The sequence below is a fragment of the Heloderma suspectum genome, chromosome 4 (genome assembly GCF_057233095.1).
Source record: "Heloderma suspectum isolate Gila_16-S chromosome 4, 16-S_ref, whole genome shotgun sequence".
Lineage (NCBI taxonomy): Eukaryota > Metazoa > Chordata > Lepidosauria > Squamata > Helodermatidae > Heloderma > Heloderma suspectum.
In genome coordinates, this window is record NC_139461.1 from 16,521,817 (window position 1) to 16,545,278 (window position 23,462).

General features: G+C 46.0%; 1 protein-coding gene across 1 annotated transcript; it reads right to left on the reverse strand.

The window, feature by feature from the left end:
- Nucleotides 1–68: 68 nt before the first annotated feature.
- On the reverse strand, nt 69–19,543 carry LOC146346583 (solute carrier family 2, facilitated glucose transporter member 5-like). The gene is made up of 11 exons (XM_084851420.1): nt 19,466–19,543; nt 17,204–17,355; nt 15,639–15,763; nt 14,377–14,529; nt 14,152–14,277; nt 8,229–8,416; nt 5,115–5,225; nt 2,001–2,102; nt 1,812–1,830; nt 1,275–1,402; nt 69–242 (listed from the first exon to the last, which is right to left on the reverse strand). The coding sequence occupies exons 1-11, from the start codon at nt 19,541–19,543 to the stop codon at nt 69–71; spliced, it is 1,356 nt and encodes a 451-aa protein (XP_084707546.1).
- Between the last annotated feature and the right edge of the window lie 3,919 nt (nt 19,544–23,462).

Sequence of the window (23,462 nt, forward strand, 5' to 3'; positions counted from 1 at the left end):
TTAATTCTGATTTCAAAAACCAATAAACAAAATGCTGCACAGGGGTGGGGAGGGCACTTCTGGAGTCTCTATTTGCCCATCTGCCCCTTGACCTGAATCTTCCGGGCTGCCTGGATTGCCATGACTCTCCGAATATCCAGAAAGGTCATTTGCTTGGTTTCTGGGACAAATTTGAAGATATAAGCAAAGGTGGCTGCACAGATTGGAGGGAAGATTAGGAAAGTGTAGGCCCCAATACGTCTCTAAAGATGAAATGGAAAGCATTTGCGGGCCGGATGGAGAAAAAAAGACAGGTATGAGCACAAAATGGAAGCTTATTTCTTTATCACACACATATATCTCTGAACCCCCACCCCCCACCCAAAGGAGCACAAGGGGTGGTGATGATGATGACTGAATCTGACTAGCACCCTGGGAGGGAGGTTTGTGGGCCACGGTGGGCCACACAAGGAGTTTGTGTGCTGCAGCCCAGTCAGCTGCTGGAGGTAGCAGCTTGAGATGGAGGCATGCAATAAGCAGAAGCACTTGTTCTTTTCTGTTTGTTAGCCAGGTGAAAGCAGAAGGCCAGGCTGTTTGGCATTTATATATTATACTGGGCTTGACTAATGCTTCAACTTCAAACAATCTGCCAATCTCAGGTGCTGATGTTAATAGGCATTCCTCTCTTCCATGTCTGAATAGGGCCCCAAAAGTGAGAACGGGCAGTCCACAGTAGCTCTCAGTCTCAGGCCATTGTAGTTTCTGGTTCAAGTCCCAGGTACCCTGGGAGGTGACTAAGCTGATCATACATAGGACCATATGAAGCAGCCATATGCAAACTCAGACTACTTGCCCATCTACCTAATTTCTGTGGTATTAGCTCTCCATGGCAGTGGCTCTCCAAGGTCTCAGACAACGGTCTTTCCCAGGCCTATCTGGAGATATCTGGGGTAGGTTTCTCTGACCTTCTGCATGCAAACTGTGTTCTCTACCAGTGCGCTATGACCTTTCCCTTAGAACAAGAGCAACTCGTCCAAGGCTATGCATTTGGATTTATGGCCAAGTCTACCCAATAAGCCATCGGATAGTTGTAAATGTTTGAGATGCCTTGATATTCTGCTTTAACAAAACACACTGACATGAATTCTAAGGGGCAACAAATGGTGACAAATTGATCACTCTCAAGACAGAAGCTTCATACACAGTTTGTCTGGGAAGAAATGGTGGTGTGTGGGGATTGCTTTATTTGTGCAAACTATGCCCTCCCTACCAAATGGATCTTTAAAATCACGCACCTCTATATGAAGGAATGTCACTCCTGTAAGGAAGTTTAGCAGCCACTGCACAAATCCCACAATCACAAAAGCTGATGACCGGGATGACTGGAAGAATAGCTCTATTACGAGTATTGATGGAACCGGAACTTGGGTGGAGAGAAAGGATTCGAGAACATTGAATGCCACTAATTTTTCCACACCTTGCACTTCATCCAAGAAACTCAGTATGTCATTTGAACACTTACATGGTCCTAGGGTGTATCCAACGAAGAATGTGTCAACAAAAACTGTGCTGAAATACGCCAACACTGGGAAACTGTTCTGTTGGAGAAAGCTGGTCGTATTCAGTTATCTACTATTGACATTGCCAGGTACCCTTTGTCATAAAGGACATCCCATCTTTGCAATGGGCATCATTTATTCCATAACCCAGCTGGTCCAAAGAATACAACAGATGCCACAGGACCTCAAGAGACGAGTCCATGTAAAATCTCTAGCACTGGACTGCAACATCCAGGCACCTTTCTCTGGGAAGATCTGTACATTGGAACCTACATTTCAGCTCTCCCATCCCCTAGAAGTTAGGGCCTAAAACCAACTTTCTACAACCAACTTTCTACCTGGCTTGTTAGCTTTGCGAGTGCAGCACAGATTGTGTGTGGAGGAAGGAGGTGCCCAAGGGCAGCCCATTGAGTGATGCTGAGCTCTGTATTTTACCAATGCTTGAAGTTTCAAATTACAAACCTGCAGATTGAGGGAAATTGGCAACAGAACAGAGGTGATGGTGCAGATCCCAAAGCCAGTGAGAAGCAGAACCCTCCGTCCTGCACAATCAGCAAGATATATCTGGGGAATATAAAGGCAAGGATGTATGAGAGAAGAAGAGGCCATCATGAGCCGTGGGAGTGTAGTGGATAAAGCATTGGATTAATATCTGAGTTCAAACTAGTGATGCCGGTAAAACTTGGAATCAGGTGGCTCGTAAGTCAAATCTGAGATGCTTGTAATGCTCGCATGTGTACTGAGCTTGGATGGCTATCCAACAAAGTTTGATTATTCAAATCAAGAGTGATTATGAGCACTTTAACATCGTGGAAATGCCCATATGACATGCCCTGGTGTTGTCAAATGGCTAAACATTATCTCTGAAGGAAGCCACATTGCTACAAGCACAGAAGGACCTTTTCTAAAGCTCTCAGTAGTTTAGAAAACCTCCTTTCATGCTTGCTGCAGCTTGGTTGTCTTCAGAGATAGTGTTTCAGCCCAGCAGGCACTTCCTGGAATCTCTGAAGACATCCACACTAGCTAGGAGCATGTGCACATGGCATTTCAAGGAGGAGGAGTTTGGGAGGGAAGTAACGCAAGCTAGATGGCTCACTGGTAGGGAAGGAGAAGGTCTGTGCTTCTGTACTAATGTGTATATGTGAAATGAGGACTCAGAATACTGGAGAGCTGTCATCGGAGACTGGACAGCAGAATTTGGAATCTTGCATGCAAATCACGATTTCTGTTGGGGTAAATTTGCCCATCACTAGACCAAACCCCTGCTTGGCCATGGTTCATGGTTAATGTTTGGTCACTCTTTCCCAGCCTTCCCCAAACTGGCTGGGGCTGATGGGAGTTTTAATCCAAAACATGTGGATGGCACCAGGTTGATGAAGGATGGCTTTACCAGTCGTACAGGATTCTGCTAAGTATAAAATGCAAAGTGGAGGAACACCAAGTTCCACTCTCCTGAGTTCCTGGGAGAAACTTATTAAGGAGGAATCCTCACAAAAACCTATTGAAGTGTGGTGTGCTTGAATCTGTATGACCATTGCCACAGTTAGGGGTCAAGGGCTTTATGAAATATAAAGGATTTAAGTCAGAAACAAAGGAGCATACCTATGTGCTTCTGTGGTAATGGGTTTGAGGTATGGGATCTCCATACAGTTGGCCGAGATTTCCAGTTTGTCTGGGGACAGGACTTTTTAATGCCATCCTGCCCTCTGCATTGGCAGTAAAGAGACAGCAGCCCTTAGGGAGCAGTGACGAAATGTAGCTGTGATTGGAAATGTAGTCGTCCTCCACCTCCAGAATGGAAGAAACAAAGGAAGGACAACTACGGCCAGTAGTCAGTGATGGATGGCAGGAGCTGTAGTCCACAACATGTGTGGGGACCCAGGCTGGGAAAGTCCTGTGGGGATCTCTTACAAAGAATACTCAAGAGAACCCTTATGAAACTACAATTCCCAGGTTGATCGGAGGGATGCTATGGCAGCTAAATGGCATAAAACAGATATAAACATTTTCAGTGAAGATCAGTCCTTCAGAGAAAAAAGAAAAATGAGTTTCAGGATTTAGGTGTCCCCAGTGTGCTACGCACGGGCACCCAAAAGTATTTTTTTATTATTCCATTTTTTTAAAAAAAAATATGCATACATGGATGTGTATGAAATGCATACAACTTTCTAGCAATTCTACATGGGTTTCAACAAAAGTGGACCAAATATCCAAATAGATATCCATTTGAAGGTGGCATCTATATGCCACCCATTCAAATATTCAAAGTGTTGTAAGGTCCTCAATCCATTACATTATAGGAGGTGAGTGATTATCTTTCCCATGTTGTAATATTACAACCTGGAGGACACAATCCTCCATGCTTGAGCCACCCTGCATTCACAGCTAGACAGCTGATTTCGGCTGTCTAGCTGCGGGAAGTGAGAGCGGGGAGGCTGATGCCGGAGGATGAATAGGAAGCATCAGAAAGGCACTTCCATCCCCGCTGCCCCAGCCCACCCCCAGGAACACCCCATTTTTGCTGCTCTGCGCTGCTCTTACGAGTGCGGTGGTGGGAGGCTGATCCACACTGCCTACAAGGCAGCATGGGAGGGGATGGAGGCCAGTTCTCAGGGAACTGACCTCAGAGCACCAGCTCTGAGGTCGGTTCCCAGGAACCGACGTATCCTATGGCTATCTAGCCACTGACTAGCAGCCATAGGATTGTGCCCTAAGTCTTTTAGCTGCCAAAGGGGTGCAGAGAATCCATTTACACTGACCATTTGTTAATTTCTATGAAGCAGGTAAATAATTTAAAAGAGTGTGTACTACAGTGAATATTAAAGACTATTCCAGTACAATTTTTTTCTGTGTAATAACCTCCCTGCAAAAAGAAGCAACTACTGGACATTGCCAAGACATCCATTTAAAAGAAGCATTAGCTGTATTGCACTACCAGCAATTATCCAGTTTAGACAATCCCTTATTAAAGAGGTGCTGCGGTATCAAATATTTTATTTATTTGTTTATTTATTTACAAAATTTGTATACCACTCCACATCTAAAACAGATTTTGGAGTGGTGAACAAAAAAGATAAAACAACCAAAGAATAAAAAGATTAAAACATCATATTAAAATTATGGTTTAAACCCACACACACACACACACAGAATGCCAATAGAAACCGTGGCTGGTCAATTAAGGAATGCCTCCTGGAACAGTGCTGTTTTCAGGAGGCACTGGAAACAACATAGTGTCGGTGCCTGCCTGACCTCCAGAGGCAGGGAGTTCCAAAGGAAGGGGGCCACCACACTGAAGTCTCTTCTCCTGGTGGACTCCAGTCGGGCCATAGGTCCATGTGGAATCACCAAGATCATGCCCTCCAATGACCTCACAAAGCAAAAATTCTTGCTGAATAAAACGCAGCCTAAGATCCATAGACGTGAATTGTAGATGCCAAAGCAGGGACCCTCTGAGTAGGCATTTTGTGGTGATGCCTACACTGGTATCTCCAATTCCCAGTGTGCCCACAGATCCAAGAATGCTGGGGACCTCTGAGTTAGAGGGTGAGAGAGACAGAAGTGGGAGAGGCTTACCGCTATTACACTTGAGAAGCAGATAAGAGTGGTTGTGGCTATGCTAATGAACCGGACACTGTCTATGCCCACCTTCGTAGACATGTAGATTTTCTCTGTGTAGTAGTATGCCTGTAATCAAACCAGAACAATCAAAGGTCTTGGAAACAGCTGCTGCTGGTGACAGACAGTTCTGAAGAACTAAGAAATCCTCAATTGCTGAATCTTGGATATCAGCTGCCCTTATTCTAGAACACTTTCACATCCTAGGGAATGAAGCCATTCAATTTCGCTCCTTTCTCCCAAATTCTCCAGTTCCAGACTCTTTAAGCAACAAGATCTGTGCTTTAGAGATGCCATCTTCCTTTACCTGGTCCCACCTCACATACCCATCAAGCTGGGCTTTATTTTGGTGACTCAAAAGGATGGAGAATTTGCGGACAGAAACATATGAGGCTTCCAGTCTGTCTGACATTCTGGAGAGCTGCTGTTTCTCAGAGTCGGTCATGCTTCCCCAACCTGGTGCCCCCCAGATGCATTGGACTTCAGCTCCTATCAGCCCCAGCCAGCTTAGCTAATAGTCAGGAATCCTAGGAGTTATAGTCCAAAATACCCGGAAGGCATCAGGCTACGGAAAGCTGGTATAAACAGTATTGAGCTAGGTGGATCTAGGGATGTCAGAGAAATCAAGCAATGGATTCAAATGGGTTCAGATTTCTATAAATTCAACCTGTGGATTCCACAGTTGATTCCCCCCCCCCCACCAAAGTTGCATGGATTCCATGGACTTGTGGACCATTTTTTTTTTAACCTTCTGGAATTGTACACAAGTTCAGTTGTACAAAAATCTGAAAAAGACCAGCCCAAAATAGGCATCCTTTCTCTTCACCCCAGGCTAAATGGTGAAAATACACATGGGGGGGATTTGCACATTTTCAGAAGTGCACATTTGCGCAAGTGTGCATAAACACACATTTGATAAATTGAGAAAAATCCAATTCTGTCAATGACTGGATGATGGAACGAAAGGTGCCTGACAATCTGCAGAATACAGACAGAACGGATTTAACAAAAACCATACATCCCTATGTGGACCATTAGGGATAAGTCCGCTTCCTGTGTTTCTAATCATCACTTCCTTTCCTTTGAAATGAAATACTAGGGATGGTGTGGGCACCGATTCAGTCTGGGAGTCCAGTGGACTCCCCCCCGCTCATGTCCCCAAGACTACAGCTCCTACAGCCTTGTAGACCCCTTCCAACCCTACTATTCTATGATACCAGTGCTGACTATTGGCCATGCTGGTTGAGATTGACGGGAATTGGAATTAGGAAAAAAAGAAGAAGACCTGCCTTTGTTTCTTCCATTCTGGAGGTGGAGGACAACTACATTTCCAGTGACAGCTACATTTCTTTGCTGTTCCTTAAAGGCTACTGTCTCTTTTACCCCAAAGGAGAGGGTGGGATGGCATTAAAAAGTCCTGTCTCCACGGGAAATAGCCCATTTACACCTGTAACCTTGCATATAAGGGCGATTGACAGCACCATTTCATGTCTAGCTCTATGTGCATATTTTCATGATCACCATGTTCTTTTGCACAAGGGCGATCATGATGCAAGAGGATGGGGCCCAGGGGAGTGTAGGTGGCTCAGCGAGCACAGTGAGGGATCAAGTGGGGTCTCAGGGTGCATGAGCAGGGGCAGGGGCTGGGCAGGCGCCCGGAGAGCCTGGACAGGGAGGGGTGCCTGTCACCCCTATGAAATACTGACCAACCCCTGCTTTAAGTCCAGGAAGACCTCCAGGGGCCCGAATGAAGTTTGTCTTGGAACTAGATTAAATTTACACTGACTGGATTAAGAAATACAACATCAGCATATAATCAAGGGACAGTTCTGCTTCCTGAAGGATTCCCTCGAGAGTGAGACTGGCCTTTGGCAGGGGTGGACAGCTTGTGGCCCTCCCAGTGTTTCAGCCTACAAGTTCCATGATCCCTCATTATTGGCTATTCTGGTTAGGGCAGATGGAAGTTGTAGGCCAAAACATCTGGAGGGCCACAAGTTGCTCACCTCGGCTCTATGGCTTTTCAAAAGGCCCAGGGGCAGGGCTGTATACATGTAAAATTATATGAAATATTAAATACAGAATTTTCCTTAAAAGATAAACAATCCAAGAAAAACGCATTACCATTCCCTGATTTAAGCCCAGTTGGAGGCAGAGGTGCAAGATCCAGCACAAACACCATTAGGTGCCAAGCCAGTCCTGCTGTAGGGAAGTGTGAATGCCACTTAGGATATATAGCCACATTGCAATTTATGTATTTTTAAAGATGATCACAAAGGATTTAACTACTAAGGCATGCATGGATAGCATTCCCCCCCCCCCATCATCTCTCCCAGGCAATGTCTAGTACAAACAAACAAATCATGTAATATATAGTATCATTACACTCAGTGATTTGGATCCAGGCTTAATCTTCCTTGTAGAAACCCATGGAAATCAATGGGGAAAATTAATAATGACTAGTTTAAGTCCTATTGATTATAATAGGTTTACTCTGTGTAAGACTATATCTGCATCCAACCAATGTTTCCCCTGCTCCAATTCATTTGCTACCACTTGATCATGGAGAGGAAACTCAAACGTGAAGGGAAGTCTCTGTGAAGTTGTCATCACATCCCCCCACCCATTTGACGTTATAGGGACAGATGTGCATCTGGGGACAGGCGGAGGTTATATTTCCTTAGACCCTAGTTTTGTAAAGGAAGAGAGCTGAGTCAGGGATCTTGAATCTCTCCAGGGGTTGTTGAATCTTTCAACTGTTACACTGCCCATTTCTGGGGAATCGCTCATGTCGCCTCCAAACTCACTCCTCTAAGGTGGAAACAATCCCTATAGAAGTGAAATGAAATAAATAAATGCAAATAAGTATCTAAGAATGCCTCTTGGAAAGTATTGGCAGAAGTTATTGGCAGGGCACTTTGTGGGTGGGGACAGGTGTGCATGGGCACAGAGGAACTTGTGGGCACTGAACTGGGTCCTGGGTCCCGTCCCCTCCCACACCACCCATGTAAAAATAAGTCGTCCTTTTTCCTGGCTCAACTTCTTATCAGTTGGGGATATTTTTGCCTTCCTTACTGCATTGGCGCCAATGAGCTGCTGGCCGCCGATCAAGACAATGACAGTGACGACTTGCCACCGTAGGCTTTGGTTCCACAGTAGTTTGAGGGGATTCATCTGCTTCTCTGACTTCTCCGAGAGGTCCTCTTGGCGGAGCTCTTCAATCTCAGATTCTACATTGGCCCTTCCTCTCAGCTGCTGCAAGACTGAAGGGGAACAGAGGCAGCAAGGCTTTTAATTGGGGTGTGGTGTGGTTGGGTGGGGAGGGAGGGAGGGAAGACAGGGAAGCTAGGCAGACATGTACACAACCCACATACAGTAGTGTGATCAGGGCAGGACTTTGGAGAATTATCTCACACTGCCTGTGACTTTCAGGCAAAGGGGATATGTAGTTTAGGTAGAGATGTGTGCAAGCAGCCTCTCAACATTCTCGGGCCTATTTGTAGGCAGGGAAATTGGGGGGACAATTCCAACAAATTTCTCCGTGGGGAGGAGAAATTCTCCAACAATTTGTCACAAATAGGACTGACAATTTGCAGGGATTGTAGGTTCTTTCTTTTTTTCCTAAAAGTGTTTGGTTTATTGCACTGCTCTTGCAAGTCACTATAGCATCAACTATATTGAGGCTTCCAATTTTCTGAGGCAGATCTTTGTTGTTGTTTTTTTACTTTCTTTGGGTTTTTGAGCTGCCCCAATCACTGCGAGGTGGCCAAGGGTGCTGTATGTGTTTTCTCTCTCTGTTACACATCTTCCCATTGCTCTGTAGCCTCCCAGGCCACCTGCCATTCCTGAACTGAAAAAGCCCCATGGGAGGAATTGCCTCATGATGTCTTCCTCATGACAGCTTTCATTGAAGTGTGGGAAGCTAAAGGCTGCCACAGAGATTATTGTACAATGATTCTCTGTACACCCCATGGTCACCTCACAAGTAAAGTAAGGACAAGAACCCCAAACCCAGCCTATGAGAATTTCTCCAAAATTTCTCTTCCTTTGAATTTCTTTTCGAAAGCAATTTCTTTTCTATCAAATTTAATGAGAATGGTTGAAAAAAATGGAGGAGGAATTTTCAGCACAGCACTAACTGTAGGGCAGAATGCCTTTTACTGGCCTTCATAAGTGCCCTCCATTATCAGGAGCCTAGAAGCCAATCGATGCAGTACATGCATGTCATGGTTGCCGTTCCTCCATTCTTCCCATTCCACTCTGTTCTCTTGCTACCCTTGACCATTGTGTCTTCAATTCTTCTCTTCACCCATCCAGGCAAAAATTAGATTTTTTAAAGTTCCATGGGGAAGGGGATGCCTCTCTGTCTGTGCTTATGAATCGCAAAGGAGAAGCAGGGGCAGGGGGATCATAGAATCATAGAATAGGAGGGTTGGAAGAGGCCTATAAGTCCATCAAGTCCAACCCCCTGCTCAATGCAGGAATCTAAGTCAAAGCATCCCTGACAGATGGCTGTCCAGCCTCGTCTTGAATGCCTCCAGTGTGGGAGAGCCCACTACCTCCCTGGGTCATTGGTTCCATGGTCAGGAAGTTTTTCCTGATGTTCAGCCAGAATCTGGCTTCCTGTCACTTGAGCCCATTGTTCTGTGTCCTGCACTCTGGGATGATTGAGAAGAGATCCTGGCCTTCCTCTCTGTGACAACCTTTCAAGTACTTGAAGAGCACTATCATATCTCCCCTCAGTCTTCTCTTCTCAAGGCTAAACATGCCCAGTTCTTTCAGTCTCTCTACACTGGGCTTTGTTTCCAGTCCCCTGATCATCCTTGTTGCCCTCCTCTGAACCCTCTCCAGCTTGTCTACATCCTTCTTAAAGACCAGGGGCCAGAACTGGACACAGTACTCCAGATGAGGCCTAACCAGTGCTGAGTAGATGGGAACTAGTGCTTCCAGGGATTTGGAAGCTACGCTTCTATTAATTCAGCCCAAAAAAGCATTTGCCTTTTTTGCAGCCACATCACATTGTTGGCTCATATGCAGCTTGTGATCGACAACCATTCCAAGATCCTTCTCACTTGTAGTTTTGTTGAGCCAAGTATCCCCTGTCTTGTAACTGTGCATTTGGTTTCTTTTTCCTAGGTGCAGAACTTGGCATTTATCCCTATTACATTTCATTTTGTGGTTTTCTGCCAAGCGCTCCAGTCTATCAAGATCACTTTGAATTTTGTTTCTGTCTTCCAAGGTATTAGCTATCCCGCCCAATTTTGTGTCATCTGCAAATTTGATCAGCATTCCCTGCAAGTCATTAATAAAAATGACTAATCCAAGTCATTAATAAAAATGTTAAAGACCACTGGGCCCAGGACTGAGCCCTGCGGTACCCCGCTCATTACTTCTCCCCAGTTTGAGAAGATCCCATTGATAAGCACCCTTTGAGTCTGATCCTGTAGCCAACTGTGGATCCACCTGAGAGTTGTTTCATCTAGTCCACTTTGAGCTAGTTTGCCCATCAGGAGATCATGGGGCACTGTGTTGAAAGCTTTGCTGAAGTCGAGATATATTATGCCCATGGCATTCCCACAGTCCACAAGGGAGGTTACCTGATCAAAAAATTATCATTCCATCTTCCAGGAAGTATTGCCCATGGTCCCAGAATCTAAATCTCTCTGGTCGGCACCACCTTCGCAGCCATTCATTCACCCAGAGTATTTTTCTTTCCCTTTCTATCCCTCTTCTAACTACTGGAATGATGGATGAGAGAACTATCTGGGTCCCAAAGTTCTTGAGTTTCCTTCCCACAGTTTCAAATTCTGACATGATTTCTTTGCAGCTCCATTTGGTGGTATCATTTGTTCCCACATGGATGAGAAGAAAAGGATGGGCTTTCAGTGGGCTTTATGAGTGCAGGCAACCCTTCAGTCATGGCTCTAATCCATCCTCTTGGGAGACAGCATACCTGGCGAGTCCACGGATCTTCGCGACATACTTGGGTTTTGATCCCACACAGCAAGGAGTCTCCTACTACTACTACTTTTCTCTTCTTCTTCTTCTTGTTGTAAGCGTTGGTTTCATCACCTCTGCTTGACTGACCTTCAACCTCTTGCTTGCTCTCATGCAGGGTCCCCTGTAATTCTTCCTCTGCAGGCTGTCCTCCAGTCTCATCCTCAAGTACCTGGAAACGGTTCCCTAGTTCCACTGCTTCCACTGGTGCCGAGTGTCTTCTAGTTCTTCTGCTCCTTACTGTCACCCTTTCCCAGGAGAATCCTCTACTTCATTTTTCCTCACTTCAGCAGTTTCCTCTTCTGCCTCAGCTTGCTGTTGCTCTTGTAACTCTTGTACTTCGCTTTGCTGCTGTAGTTCCACCGTTCTCTCCAAGAATTCTTCATGTTCTCTTATTCCCTGGAGGGTCTACAGTTGCCGCTCCAGTCCTCTTACTTTTTCTTCCAGCAGTGTGATCAACCAAACTCCTGTTTGCGCTCCCTGATCGATTGCTCCCTGGGAGCTTGCTTGCTTGTATAGCCACTAGACCAGCTGGGCAGCTTCCTCTGCTCAGCTAGGAGGCAGGAAAAAGACTGAAACACCCCTTGTTGCACATGTAGGCCATGTTGTTCTCAGGCAAGAAAACAAACATGGAACACACCTTGCAGAGGTGCAAGGACAAGACACTCCACCACCACTGGAGTGTCTTGTCCTTCCATAGTCTCTTTACCCTTTTTGTGTCTAGCTTTCTGGTTGTTCTAGAGTAGCCTGTGCCTGGCCCTCTGCTCACTGCAGGATAAAAGCAGAGTCCCACTGGTATGGAAGTGTGTGTAACAAGACAAATATTTTTTTTAAAAAAAATGAAAAAATGTTTAATAAATAAATAAATAAATAAATAAATAAATGTTAGGGGCCTTCCCTGCCAAACTCCCCTGGCCAACTCCTGTTTGCTCCCTCTGTTCACTCACTCTGATTGCTCACTCTCTGGGATCTTGCTTACTTCTATAGTCCCAAGACCAGCTGGAGTATATTCCTCTGCTCTGCTCAGCTGGGAGGTGGGAAACAGACTGAAGCTTCCTACCCACACAGCTGCTGGGAGTACTCAGGCCACACACACCCAGTTCAGTTGGAGCTCTCAGGAGCACCTGGTCAGCTCACAGCCACTCAGAAGGTAAAGGACAGCCCTCTGGGCTTCTTCCAGCTTCCTCCAGCCCATGAACCTCTTTGCCTTTGTCTCCTTTGTCTCTTCTGTCACTGCACCTCCCTTGGCCAACTCCTGTTTGGTCCCCCTGTTCACTGGCTCTGATCGCTCACTCTCTGGGAGCTTGCTTGCTTCTGTAGTCCCAAGACCAGCTGGAACACCTTCCTCTGCTCTGCTCTGCTCTGCTTTGCTCAGCTGGGAGGCAGGAAACAGCTGGGAGGCAGGAAATTGAAGGACACAAATTGTTCAAACAGAACAGAAGGAATAGAAAGGGAGGTGGAGTTGCCCTATATGTTAAAAATACATATCTTAGCACAGAAATACTCTTTGTCTTCTATTATTCTCTGGAGGGTGGACACTCGCCGCTCCAGTCCTTGTACTTTTTCTTCCAACAGTGTAATCAACTTGCAGTTGTTGCATGTGTAGGCCATGTTGATCTCAGGCAAGAAAACAAACATTGCACACACCTTGCAGGTCAGCACCACTGGAAAGTATTTTCCTTCCATAGTCTCTATTCTCTTTATGTTTCCAGCTTTCTGATGGTACTGGGATAGCATGTGCTTTGTTCTCTATTCTCAGGAGGTTAACAACAGAGTCCCACTGGTAAGGAAGTGTGTATTACGAGAAAAAGAAATTTAAAAAAATGTTAGGGGCCTCCCCCTTGACCTCCCCTGCCAAACTCCTCTGCCAAACTCCTGCTTGCTCTCCCTGATCGATTGCTCTCTGGGAGCTTGCTTGCTTGTATAGCCCCTAGACCAGCTGGGCAGCTTCCTCTGCTCAGCTAGGAGGCAGGAAAAAGACTGAAATGCCCCACCCACACATAATGGCATAAAATGCCCTGCCTCCAGACCAACAAGTAGCAAATCTAAGCCAGCCTTATGGAGATTCTTGGCCCTTACCCTACTCCCACAGAACTACAATGCCCAAGATTTCCTTTGGGAAAGAGAATAAGTTAGAGCAGTTTAAGTCTCCAGAGAAGAGCAACCAGGATGGTGAACAATCTGGAAAACGAGTCCAATAAGAAATGGTTGAGAGACCTGAGTTTGTTTCTCCTGGAAAAGAGAAAACTAAGTGGAGACATGATGGCATTCTTCAAATATCTTCTGTTATACAGAAGATGGAGCAGATTCATTTTCTGTTGCTGAAGGGAGCAGGACCACAATCAAGCAAATTTCAGCTGAACATTAGGAGAAACAGCCTAGCAGTGAGAGGGCAGTGAATAGACTGTCGCAAAAGATGTCAGGTTCTCCTTCACAGGAGGTCTTTCTGTAGAGGCTGGATGGCTATCTATCAGGGATGCTGTAGCAGAAGGTCCCAGGTAGGGCTAGGAAGGAATCTTGCCTGAAACCCTGGAGAGCAGCTACCAGCAGCAATACTGGACTGGATGGATCAACAGCCTGACAGAGTATAAGGCAGCTTCCTATGTTCCTATGCATCCGCTTCCTGTATTGCCAACCCTGCATTGAGCACGGGGCTGGATTAAATGATCTCTACAGTCCTTTCCAAACCTATGATTTTATGACAAACATTGGGCATTTATTTATTTATTTATTTATAATCTGTTTTGGCCTCTTATAAAAAGTTTTTTTTACAGAACAACTACAACGACAGCCCTACAATGGTGAGGGCACAGTACAAAGGGAGCAAGCACCGGGTGACACTGGCAGGTGCTTTCTTGGGGATAACATGGGGATAATGGTAATAGTAAGATGGTGAGAACTTGTGAGACAGGCCGTGGTGGATGAAGTTTCTTCAGCCTGATGGGATATCACTCTATGAATGATGCCAACTCCTAGAGACTACAGATTAGAGCCATTGTACCTTTTCTTGCTTTCTCTTCATCCCTCTTCTGAATCATTAGATACCTAGGACTTTCAGGATAGCAGGGCACTAGGAAGATCTGTGTCCCTGGTATGATTGCAATGAGTCCCATCAGTACTGGCCAACCTGTGCAAGATGATACAATGATGATAAAGGTACAATGAGGAATCTGTGGTGATGCATCTGATCTACTGCAAGCCAAAGGATGCGCTTTTCCAAAATTACCTTGTGAGGTCCCCAAGATTTCACGAAGTGCTAGTGTCTGAGCCAATAGGACACCAATGGATAGAAAGAACTGAGACATCAAGACAATGCCTCCCCTCAGGCTTCTAGGAGAGATTTCACCGAGGTATATGGGGAGAGCACCAGACAGTAAGCCTAGTTAGAAGATATATTAACTGATCATTCACAGCATGCATGTGACAAAATGTTCAGAAACATATGAATATCTTCATAGAGTAAAAGACGTCCCAGTAGGTGGTAATCATAATTGCTCATCACTCTTAAGAGGTTCCCTGTGGAGTTCTGCAAAATGCCATTCTCTCCTTCCCAAGGTGCATGGGAAGCCGCTGGCTGAAATTATGCAGAGGCATGGCATTTGACACCAGAGGTCTGGTGATATTGCCCAGGTAGACCTCCAAATCAAATCAGGTTAGCCTCTCAAGATTAGAATTGTCCTCCCCTGGAGACTCCGAAGCCACAGTCTGTATACCTTCTGTAGGTCCAGTAGCCAGAGATACGGTAGCATTTTTAGTGTACTGTTACCCCAACCTCTGATTCATTGGGATGGCAAATCTTTTATGACAAATTAATAAATAAAATATTGACCTAATTCTGTGTACAAGAGCCCCTTTTCAATGCATTTATTTAATTTGCCATTTTAACTGGTTTTATAACCGTATGTTCTCCAGCTCAATACTCCACAGAATTTTAATACCAACCCTACCTGACACCCTATTCCTATATCTTAGGAAGTGTAATCTGAGTGTCAGTTCTGGAAACTGGCTATGGAGCCAAGTAGTGAAATGTGATGTGTGAAAATCTCATAGATCTCATAGAATCATAGGGTTGGAAGGTGCCTACAAGACCATTGAGTCCAATGCAGGAAGCCTGATTTCCAGGTGGTCTCCCGTCCAAATACTAACCAGGGCTGACCCTGCTTAGCTTCCAAGATCAGACAAGATCAGGCACATCCAGCCCTTGCCAGTGCTTTGCATGGTATTTTGCTGCAAGAGTTCCCACCACTAAAGTGCCAAGCCACTGCTTAGTTTTTTTAAAAAATGGCCTGCCTTTTCAATACTGTGATCTGCAGTAGAGAAAACATCAAAATATAGCTGTGCTCATCTCTCTCCTCTGTGTGCATGCATATCACTTCTTTTCATTGTCCCTGAACGTTTGTGTTGAAGGGCATGAATGCTGGGCAAATTTCATTTCGGGAACCTTTTTCTTTAAAAAATTAAAACATTAAATCTATGATCCTGACTTACCTGTGCTTATTCCAGTGAACAAGCGTGTGAACATGGTGTATTCATAGGCATGTATCACATTGGAAGTACCCATAAGGACAGCAGAGACAACAGACAAAATATTAGTTATCATCAAAGTGCCTTTCCTGAAAAGACAGTGAAAAGGGACAGTGGAGTGGGGAGATGCTAATGAATATATAGTACTATCAGAAGAGTATGGGGGGGGGAGACGATCTATGGAATTTTAACAGGGTCCTCATTTGTTTTTCTGGATAATTTGTTCTGGTTTTGGTAGGTATGTGAAAGGAAAAAGTTACACCATACACTGAAGCTCCAACTCCCAAGCATTAATTTTATCTACTGTACTTTTAAACCACCCAGTAACTGAAATTCTCTGGGCAGTGTACAATCCAATACTCAGATCTTATTCACATGCCTTCTTTCACTTCTGAGATGTTAGCAGACATTGGCTGCTCATTTTCATAAGGACTAGGGAGCTGGTTTTTGGAAGAGCTGGATGCTGAGGACTGGACCTGGGATTTTCTGCATGCAAACATATCTTCCATCATTGGCCCTTCCCCATGGGTCTACTAGAAAAGCTGGACTTCCATCTTACTTGGTGTCCTAGCTACAGGTAGGGATGGCAGAGAATTTCTCCACGAATCTCCGGGAGGCCGAATGCCAACGCATTCGGCCCCCCGAAATTGGTGGGGAAATTCTCCGCCCCCCCGCCCCCCCAGGATGGGACTTACCTCTGTCGAATGTCCCTCTTGGCGGTGGGTCCCAGCGGTGTTTCGGCGGCGTTTCGGCAGCGTTTCGGCAGCGGCGGGGGCGGCGGCCGGTCTTCCGACTGGCTGCCGCCACCGGCGCCATTTCCCCAAAAGTAAAAAAAAAAAAAAAGTGATAGGCTACGTAACGATTTACGTAGCCTATCACGGCTAGATTTTCAAAGTCAGCCGTGATAGGCTACGTAAATCGTTACGTAGCCTATCACGTTTTTCTTTTTTTCAATTTACTTTTTTATTTCGCGGCCGGGGAGACAGGGCGCTCCCCCCCGGCCTGAATTTTGGCAGTGAGGGATGGGGCGCCTCCCCCTGCCAAGAATTTCGGGGGGAGAAACGGAGCGCCTCCCCCCCCACTGAAAACAGCTGCGGGACCAGGTAAGGGACTTTCGTCCATCCTTAGCTACAGGATCAATTGACACCAAATTCGGTAGGATTATCTAGTGTTTGGAGGCTATGTTCCCACTTCCTGTAAATAAAATTATATTAGCTGGTGGAGAGCCATCATTTTCCAGAAGTAGGATTCCAGGAGCCTAACTAGGGGTACAATCCTATGCATGTGTACACAGAAAAAAAGTCCTACAGCATCGCTGCTGAAATTCTGCTTCTGAAATTCTGCAGTGTGCTGCTGGCAAGTGATTTTTCAAACAACATTGAACTCCTAGAGGTCTTCTGGGAACATGATTTTGCTGGAAAACAAGGTGGCCAGCAGTGCGGCCCTTGGTGGGGTCCAGTGGGGTCAATGTGCCCTGTGATCTCTGCTCTAGGACACACAGTTTTCCATTCACAATACTATCTCAGTACCTTCCAAACCTATCCACCAAATAGCCAACTACAACTGCCCCAAATATGCCCCCGAGTGGGAATAAAGCAACGGTGATAGCCATGAGGAAGATCTGAGAACCTGGGTCCATCATCAGCTCAGAGATCGTTAAGTTATAGAAGTCTTGCACGAGCTAGAAGAGAAGCAAACAAATATTGGCATTAGGAGCTCTCCACACTTTAATTGGCAGCAAAAAACAAACCAGGGGACAAGGGGACACTGGAAGGGGTGCGACAGTCAATCTGGGCTGCTCAATGACAGGGGTGCAGAACATTTTTCAGCCCGTGGGGTCCAATTCCAGTTTGGAGATGTTCGGGAGGGGGCGCATCCCAGCAGTGGGTGGGGCCAAGGGCAAATTGGACCAATAATACCAGCATATATTAGCGTAAAGCTCTTCATTCCAGGAATTAAGCCATAGGAGAGGCATTTCACCCTTTTGGAATGGGGGGGGAGTGTAGAAAAGCTGAACGCTGCCCCCAAGTATTGGTGATTGGGAGAAAGGGAGTGAGGCCAGGGGAAGGGGGCATGGCTATTTGGGGAACCTTGGAGGGCTGGATTGGGGCCCCAGATGAGCCTGATTTGGCCCCCGATGCCTAAGGTCCATCAGTTGGCGTGAGAACCAGGCCTCCCGCCCACACGAGTATCTGTGATTGGTGCTGTATGCAAATGGCCCCTTGGAATTCCCCACCTTGCTTGTGGGCAGAGAAAACTGGGAGACAATTTCACCACATTTCTCCAGGGGAAAGAGAAATTATCCACAGTTTCTCCCAGGAAGGGCTCCACATTGACAGGGCTTGTAGCTTAGGATGTACGAATCCCCTACCCGCCAGTCCAGAGGGGGGGGGGTCCACGGGGGGAGGCAATCCGTTCCTCCCCCCCAGAATCCTCTTTGGCCAGCTCCGCTCCGCGGTGATTCCGCAGAGCCGCTGGCCGGCTCTGAACTGCCAGTGATATGGCCGCCATGCCATATTGCTGGCTGAAGGGGGCTACTGACTGCAGACACAAATGGCATCTGGGACGCCATTTGCGGCTGTAAAGACCTTAGTTTAAAGGTAAATGCAGCCGTAAATGGCTGCATTTACCTTAAACTAAGGCCTTTACGGCCGCAAATGGCGTCCTGCATGCCATTTGCGTCCGTGCTTTTCATTAATGCAATGGGCTACGCAAATATTCGTGTAGCCTATCACATAAAAGCAGGGATGTCCATTTACAGCTTCATTTACCTTAAACTAAGGCCTTTACGGCCGCAAATGGCATCCTGGATGCCATTTGCAGCCAGAGTCAGTCCCCTTCAGCCAGCAGTATGGCATGGTGGCCGTATCACTGGCAATCCAGAGCAGGAGGATCCAGCCGAAGATGATTCTGCATGGAGGTGGGGGTAAGTCTTCCGTTCCGCCACAGACTCCGGGGGGCTGGATTCTTTAGAATCTGGCCCCACTGGAGTCTGGGGCAGAATTCCCCACAATCCCTACTTGCAGCACAGCTGCTTTCTTTTTTCCTAGGGGTTTTCGTGCTGCAACAGCATCAGCTGTCTTGGCCGGCTGGCCCCCAGTATACATCCACCGCAATGCAGGCAGGGGCAGTGTTGTGTCCAGCTCCAGGGATGAGGTGGAGTTTGTGCACTGCCAAAACCTGCCCTCCAATTTCCTGAAAGTTTTATCCCCCCATGGAAGAGGATTCCCTTGTTCTGCCTCATTCAGGATGTTTTATAATTTATTTTTGTGAAGTTTCTGAGCTTACCTAATCACAGCCAGCCTCACAGGCTGCCTGCATGACCTGATCTAAAAAAGCCCCTTGGGAGGAATTACCTCATGGCACCTTAAACTGGGCTTTCATTGAAGTGTAGGGTGCTGAGGAGGCTACAGGCGGCCAGGGAGATGATTGTACAATGAAACACAGGACACTTGTGCTCACTCCTCAGCCACCTCCTCAGTAAGGTAAGCCCAATAAACCCAAACCCAGCCCATGAGAATTTCTCCTAAATTTCATCATCATTAAATTTCTTTTTGAAAGCAATTTCTCTTCTGTCAAATTGAATGACAATGGTCGGGAAAAAAAATGTGGGAAAAATTTTTGGCACGGCATTTGCTAAAATCTCAAGGGATACCTGGGAAACATCAAATCAAGGACATAGATCACAAGTATAAAATGTCCCTGGTCCATAGGGAAAACTGAAGCTTATTCAATAACTCCTGCTTAAGGAAGTCAACTGACAACTCCACTTCAGTGCAGGGCCACCTCACCACAGTAGGAGAGTAGACTATCCACATATTGTAACCATATTGTATAGACATAGTGCTGGAAGCCACCGAAACCCACATAAACGGCCATGACAGCTCCTACAGGAAAGAGCAGCAGACACTGTGATATCAGCATACAGGACCAAATAGCGATATTGATCAATTAATTACATTTGCAACTAAAAACAACCACCCTAAACTGAAATGCAGAAGAAAGAGAAGATTCAGGTATCAGACATACAGGTAACTCGTATATCTTGCAAGCTTATGCTGTTTGAATAGTTCAAAGAAACAATGCCACAAATAATTTAACTTACTTTTTGGGCAGTGTGGGGGGTGGGCAGGGGGGATGATTCTATTTCAGTACAATCCAAAGTTGAGCCCTGCTTAATTCATACCTACTTTTTTTTTTTAACCTAACATGTCAATTTCGACATTAGTAGTTGTCAGGGTGGAAACTGAGCCGATAGAGCCCCAGAGCAGTTCTGATTCTGAGGAGGAACAGCAATCCGTGGGAGAGGAGCCAGATCATCCCTCACAGGCACAGCAGCTGGCAGAGATTCCTCCTGCCAGCATTCCTGGGAAAAATAGTGACCCTGGCAGTGAGGGAGCGCTGGAGGGGGGCTTGCTGGACGCTCTGGGCAGACACAGGGAGTGGCAACAGATGGAGGGCACGGAAAGGAGGCGTAGTTCTCATTTGGTGCACAAGCAACGGTCGCATCCCGAGGACCCAAGGGAAAGAGGGAGGATCTCTCCCTAGCCCATAAGTTCAGGGTCTTCCCGTGATTCTCCTTCAAATGGGGACCAACTGCCTAACCTGGAGCATAGGCTACTCTGCTATCTTTCCGCAGTGTTGTTCCTTGCTGAGTTGCTGGTGATTAGCATCTGAAAGAGTCATTAAGTTGTAAAAGGATTAAAGCCTTGAAAAGAATCCTTTTGTCTGTGTCTTGAGTTGGCTATTGGAGTAGACTGTAAGAGGCAGCTAGGGTGCTCCTGACATTAGTAGACCTTTTCAGGTGTTACTCATGCGTAGGGCAATCATAGATCCAACAGAAAGTGGAACTGCAGCACTAATCCTACCTTTGATATTGCATCCCCCAGTAGCCTTGCCCCTTGGCAGCCAAATATGAGGTGAGTAATGAAAAGAGGGCCTCCTCTGTGGTGGCTCCTCATTTATGAAATTATATCCCCAAAGAGCCCTGCCTAGCACCTACTCTAATATGCTTTGTAGGCACAACATTTTCAGCCTCAAGGGTCACATATAATGCTGGCTCGGACATCAGGAGCTGCACACACATACAGACATACACACACATCCCAGTGATCCAGATACTACTTTTTATATTATTATTATTATTATTATTATTACTACTACTACTACTATTACAACCACTACTACTACTACTATAACTATTCCCCACCACTTTTCCTCTCACAAAGAACCCAAAGCTGCTTATACAGTCCTCTTCCTCTCCATTTTATCCTCACAACAACAACCCTGTGAGGGAGGTTAGGCTGAGAGTCAGTGACTGGCCCAAAGTCACCCAGTGAGCTTCCATAGCTGAGGGGGGACTAGAACCCGGATCTCCCAAGTCCCAGTCCAACACTCTAGCCACTACACCACACTGGCTCTCATAACCTTTTTCTTTGCTGCTATTGGTGTATTGGTCTGTGGGTTTGGGGGGTGGGGGTGGGATTTGGCAGCTGAGAAGCAGAGTCAGGGCAGCCTATGTAGGAGGTTTTTAATAAACACCAAATTCCTTTATCACTGCTTTTTATTCTGCTGTTCCGTTTGCTGGTGTTTATTGTATATTTAATGATATTGCTGGTTTTGTAAATCATCCTCAAAATCATATACTGAAGGGCAGCATATTTAAATACATTTAAATATGTATTTAAATATTGTTTAGTATTATATTATACATTATATTAACAATATATCACTTAATGATTAATGAATCCATAATGTAATGCAACATTGGCTAAGATACCAGCTCGGTGCGCAGCCTGGAAAACAATTAAGCATCAACTTAGATTTTTCAAAGTTCTTTTTTATAAGCCCATTAGGTTAGACAAGTCCTCCTTCGAAGCTCACCGTGGTCTTGGGTTCTAGCTCCTCTTCTGTGTTCATACTTTCTTGTGTTGTGTTGAGGTTTCAGTTCACCTATGGGGGAATAAGTGAGTGACCTTGAAATGAGGCCACTGATTTTATCACCTTCTTTAAAGAGAGAAAAACACATCTGCAGGCTCAGAGCAGCAGAAAGTCCAGGAGATGAAAGTAACAGCCATCTCCCACTGCTTGCCCTTAAAATCTGGTATTGAGAGATAAACTACCTCTGAACATGGGGGTTCTCCCACTTAGCCAGCATGGCAAATGCCTGTTGATAGATTGGCCCTCGTCCATGAATTTCCCTAAGCCTTTATTCCAAAGCCATCTAAGCTAACCGGCCTCTCTGCATCTTTTGGTAGTGGAAAGATGATGGAGGGAATTGTTTTAGTCCTTGAACATGATTGATACCTTGAACATTTCAACAAAGCCAAAAGCTAAATAGAGAATACCTGTTACCAGTAGGTAGCGGAAAATGCAGCCAAGCCCTGTTTTCTTTTGAAAGAAAGCCCTCAGATGTCGGAAGATTCCGGAAGAAGCTGTTGACAGTTGGGAGCCAAGATGATATGCACAACCTCTGTTAAGAAAGGGGACTGGCTGAGTGTCATATTCCCTCCATGATTCAATTCAATATGGATTAGTTACCGGTGTGCTAAAGCTAGAATAGCGTAATAGAGAAGTGACTGAGCTATATATCCGGAAGGCCCGAGTTCAAATCTCACACTGCTTTGCATGAATGCACTGGGTGGCCCTGAACAGACCACTTTTTCTCTCGGCCTTAACTCCTAAGGGGCATACGAATATCGGCCTACCTTCCAGAGTTATTGTTAGGATTGCTCCATAATGCCATGTGAATGCTTTGTGGTGTAGAAATGCGACATCTTATATACCCCCAAAGTTTTCACAGGTGAAAGTATGGAACTGCTTTGAGAAAACACACTACCCCTTCATACCACATATAATTTGATCCTGAATAGCTCCAGTCACTCTAACCACTATACTCCAACCATTACTCACCACCACATCCCCATCAATTCATCATCAACGGATAACAGCTATGGGGACAACTTTCCTCCATACAGTTGTCTAATCTATTTCAAAGCCCCATTCTTAAAGTCCATGTCAGCACTGAATTCCATAGATGGTTTCGAGTTCTCACACCTAATCTCAAATGTGTGGGCCCTGCCTTTGATTACTTATTGGGAATGTACTTTGTGCATGCTCAGAGGCCTTATGCTCCTTTACATAATAACTCCTTTTCATGTCTGAGAGGGAATTTGAACCAACAACCTCATATTTCTCACACCCTCCCCCAAAATACTGCACAAGGCCACACATTTGACACAGTACACTAAGGGCGCAATCCTATCGGGATAGGCGGCTGCCTCTGGAGTCAGAGGCAACTGCCTATCCAATGCAGGACAGGAGAAGCGCAGAAGGAATCTTCCCCTCCATGCCTTAGCCACCTTGCATTCGTGGCTAGACAGCCGATTTCGGCTCTTCAGCCATGGGAATTCGGAGCGGGGGGGCAGACGCCGTAGGACGCATCGGAATGGCACTTCCTCCCTCCCCGCCCCGGCATGCCCCAGGAACGCCCCATTTTCACCACTCTGTGCTCCTCTTCTGAGTGTGGAGCGCGGGGCGGATTGTGTGTGGAGTGCGGAGGGGGTGGAGGTTGGTACCCGGAAACTGACCTATCCTATGGCTGTCTAGCTGCTGACTAGGGGCCATAGGATTGCACCCTAAAAATGCAAATAAAAAAACATGAGGAGGGCTAGATGGAGTGTGCCCCAACTCTCCCTAGGCAAGGCCGCCAATGCCTTTTCTTTGAATTCAATCTGGGTTGGTGGTGGAAATAAGAAGATTTTCAGAACTGGGAATAATACCCCCAAA

Bases quoted from the DNA above. Each gene is read 5' to 3' on its own strand.
- LOC146346583 (XM_084851420.1), bottom strand. From the start codon at position 19,543: ATGTGGGTTTCGGTGGCTTCCAGCACTATGTCTATACAATATGGTTAC. The intron at 17,356-19,465 runs GTGAGGTGGCCC...CTTCTCTTCTAG, and splicing joins TAGTCTACTCTCCTACTGTG to CTCGTGCAAGACTTCTATAA. The intron at 14,530-15,638 runs GTAAGTCAGGAT...TCTTCTAACTAG, and splicing joins GTTCACTGGAATAAGCACAG to GCTTACTGTCTGGTGCTCTC.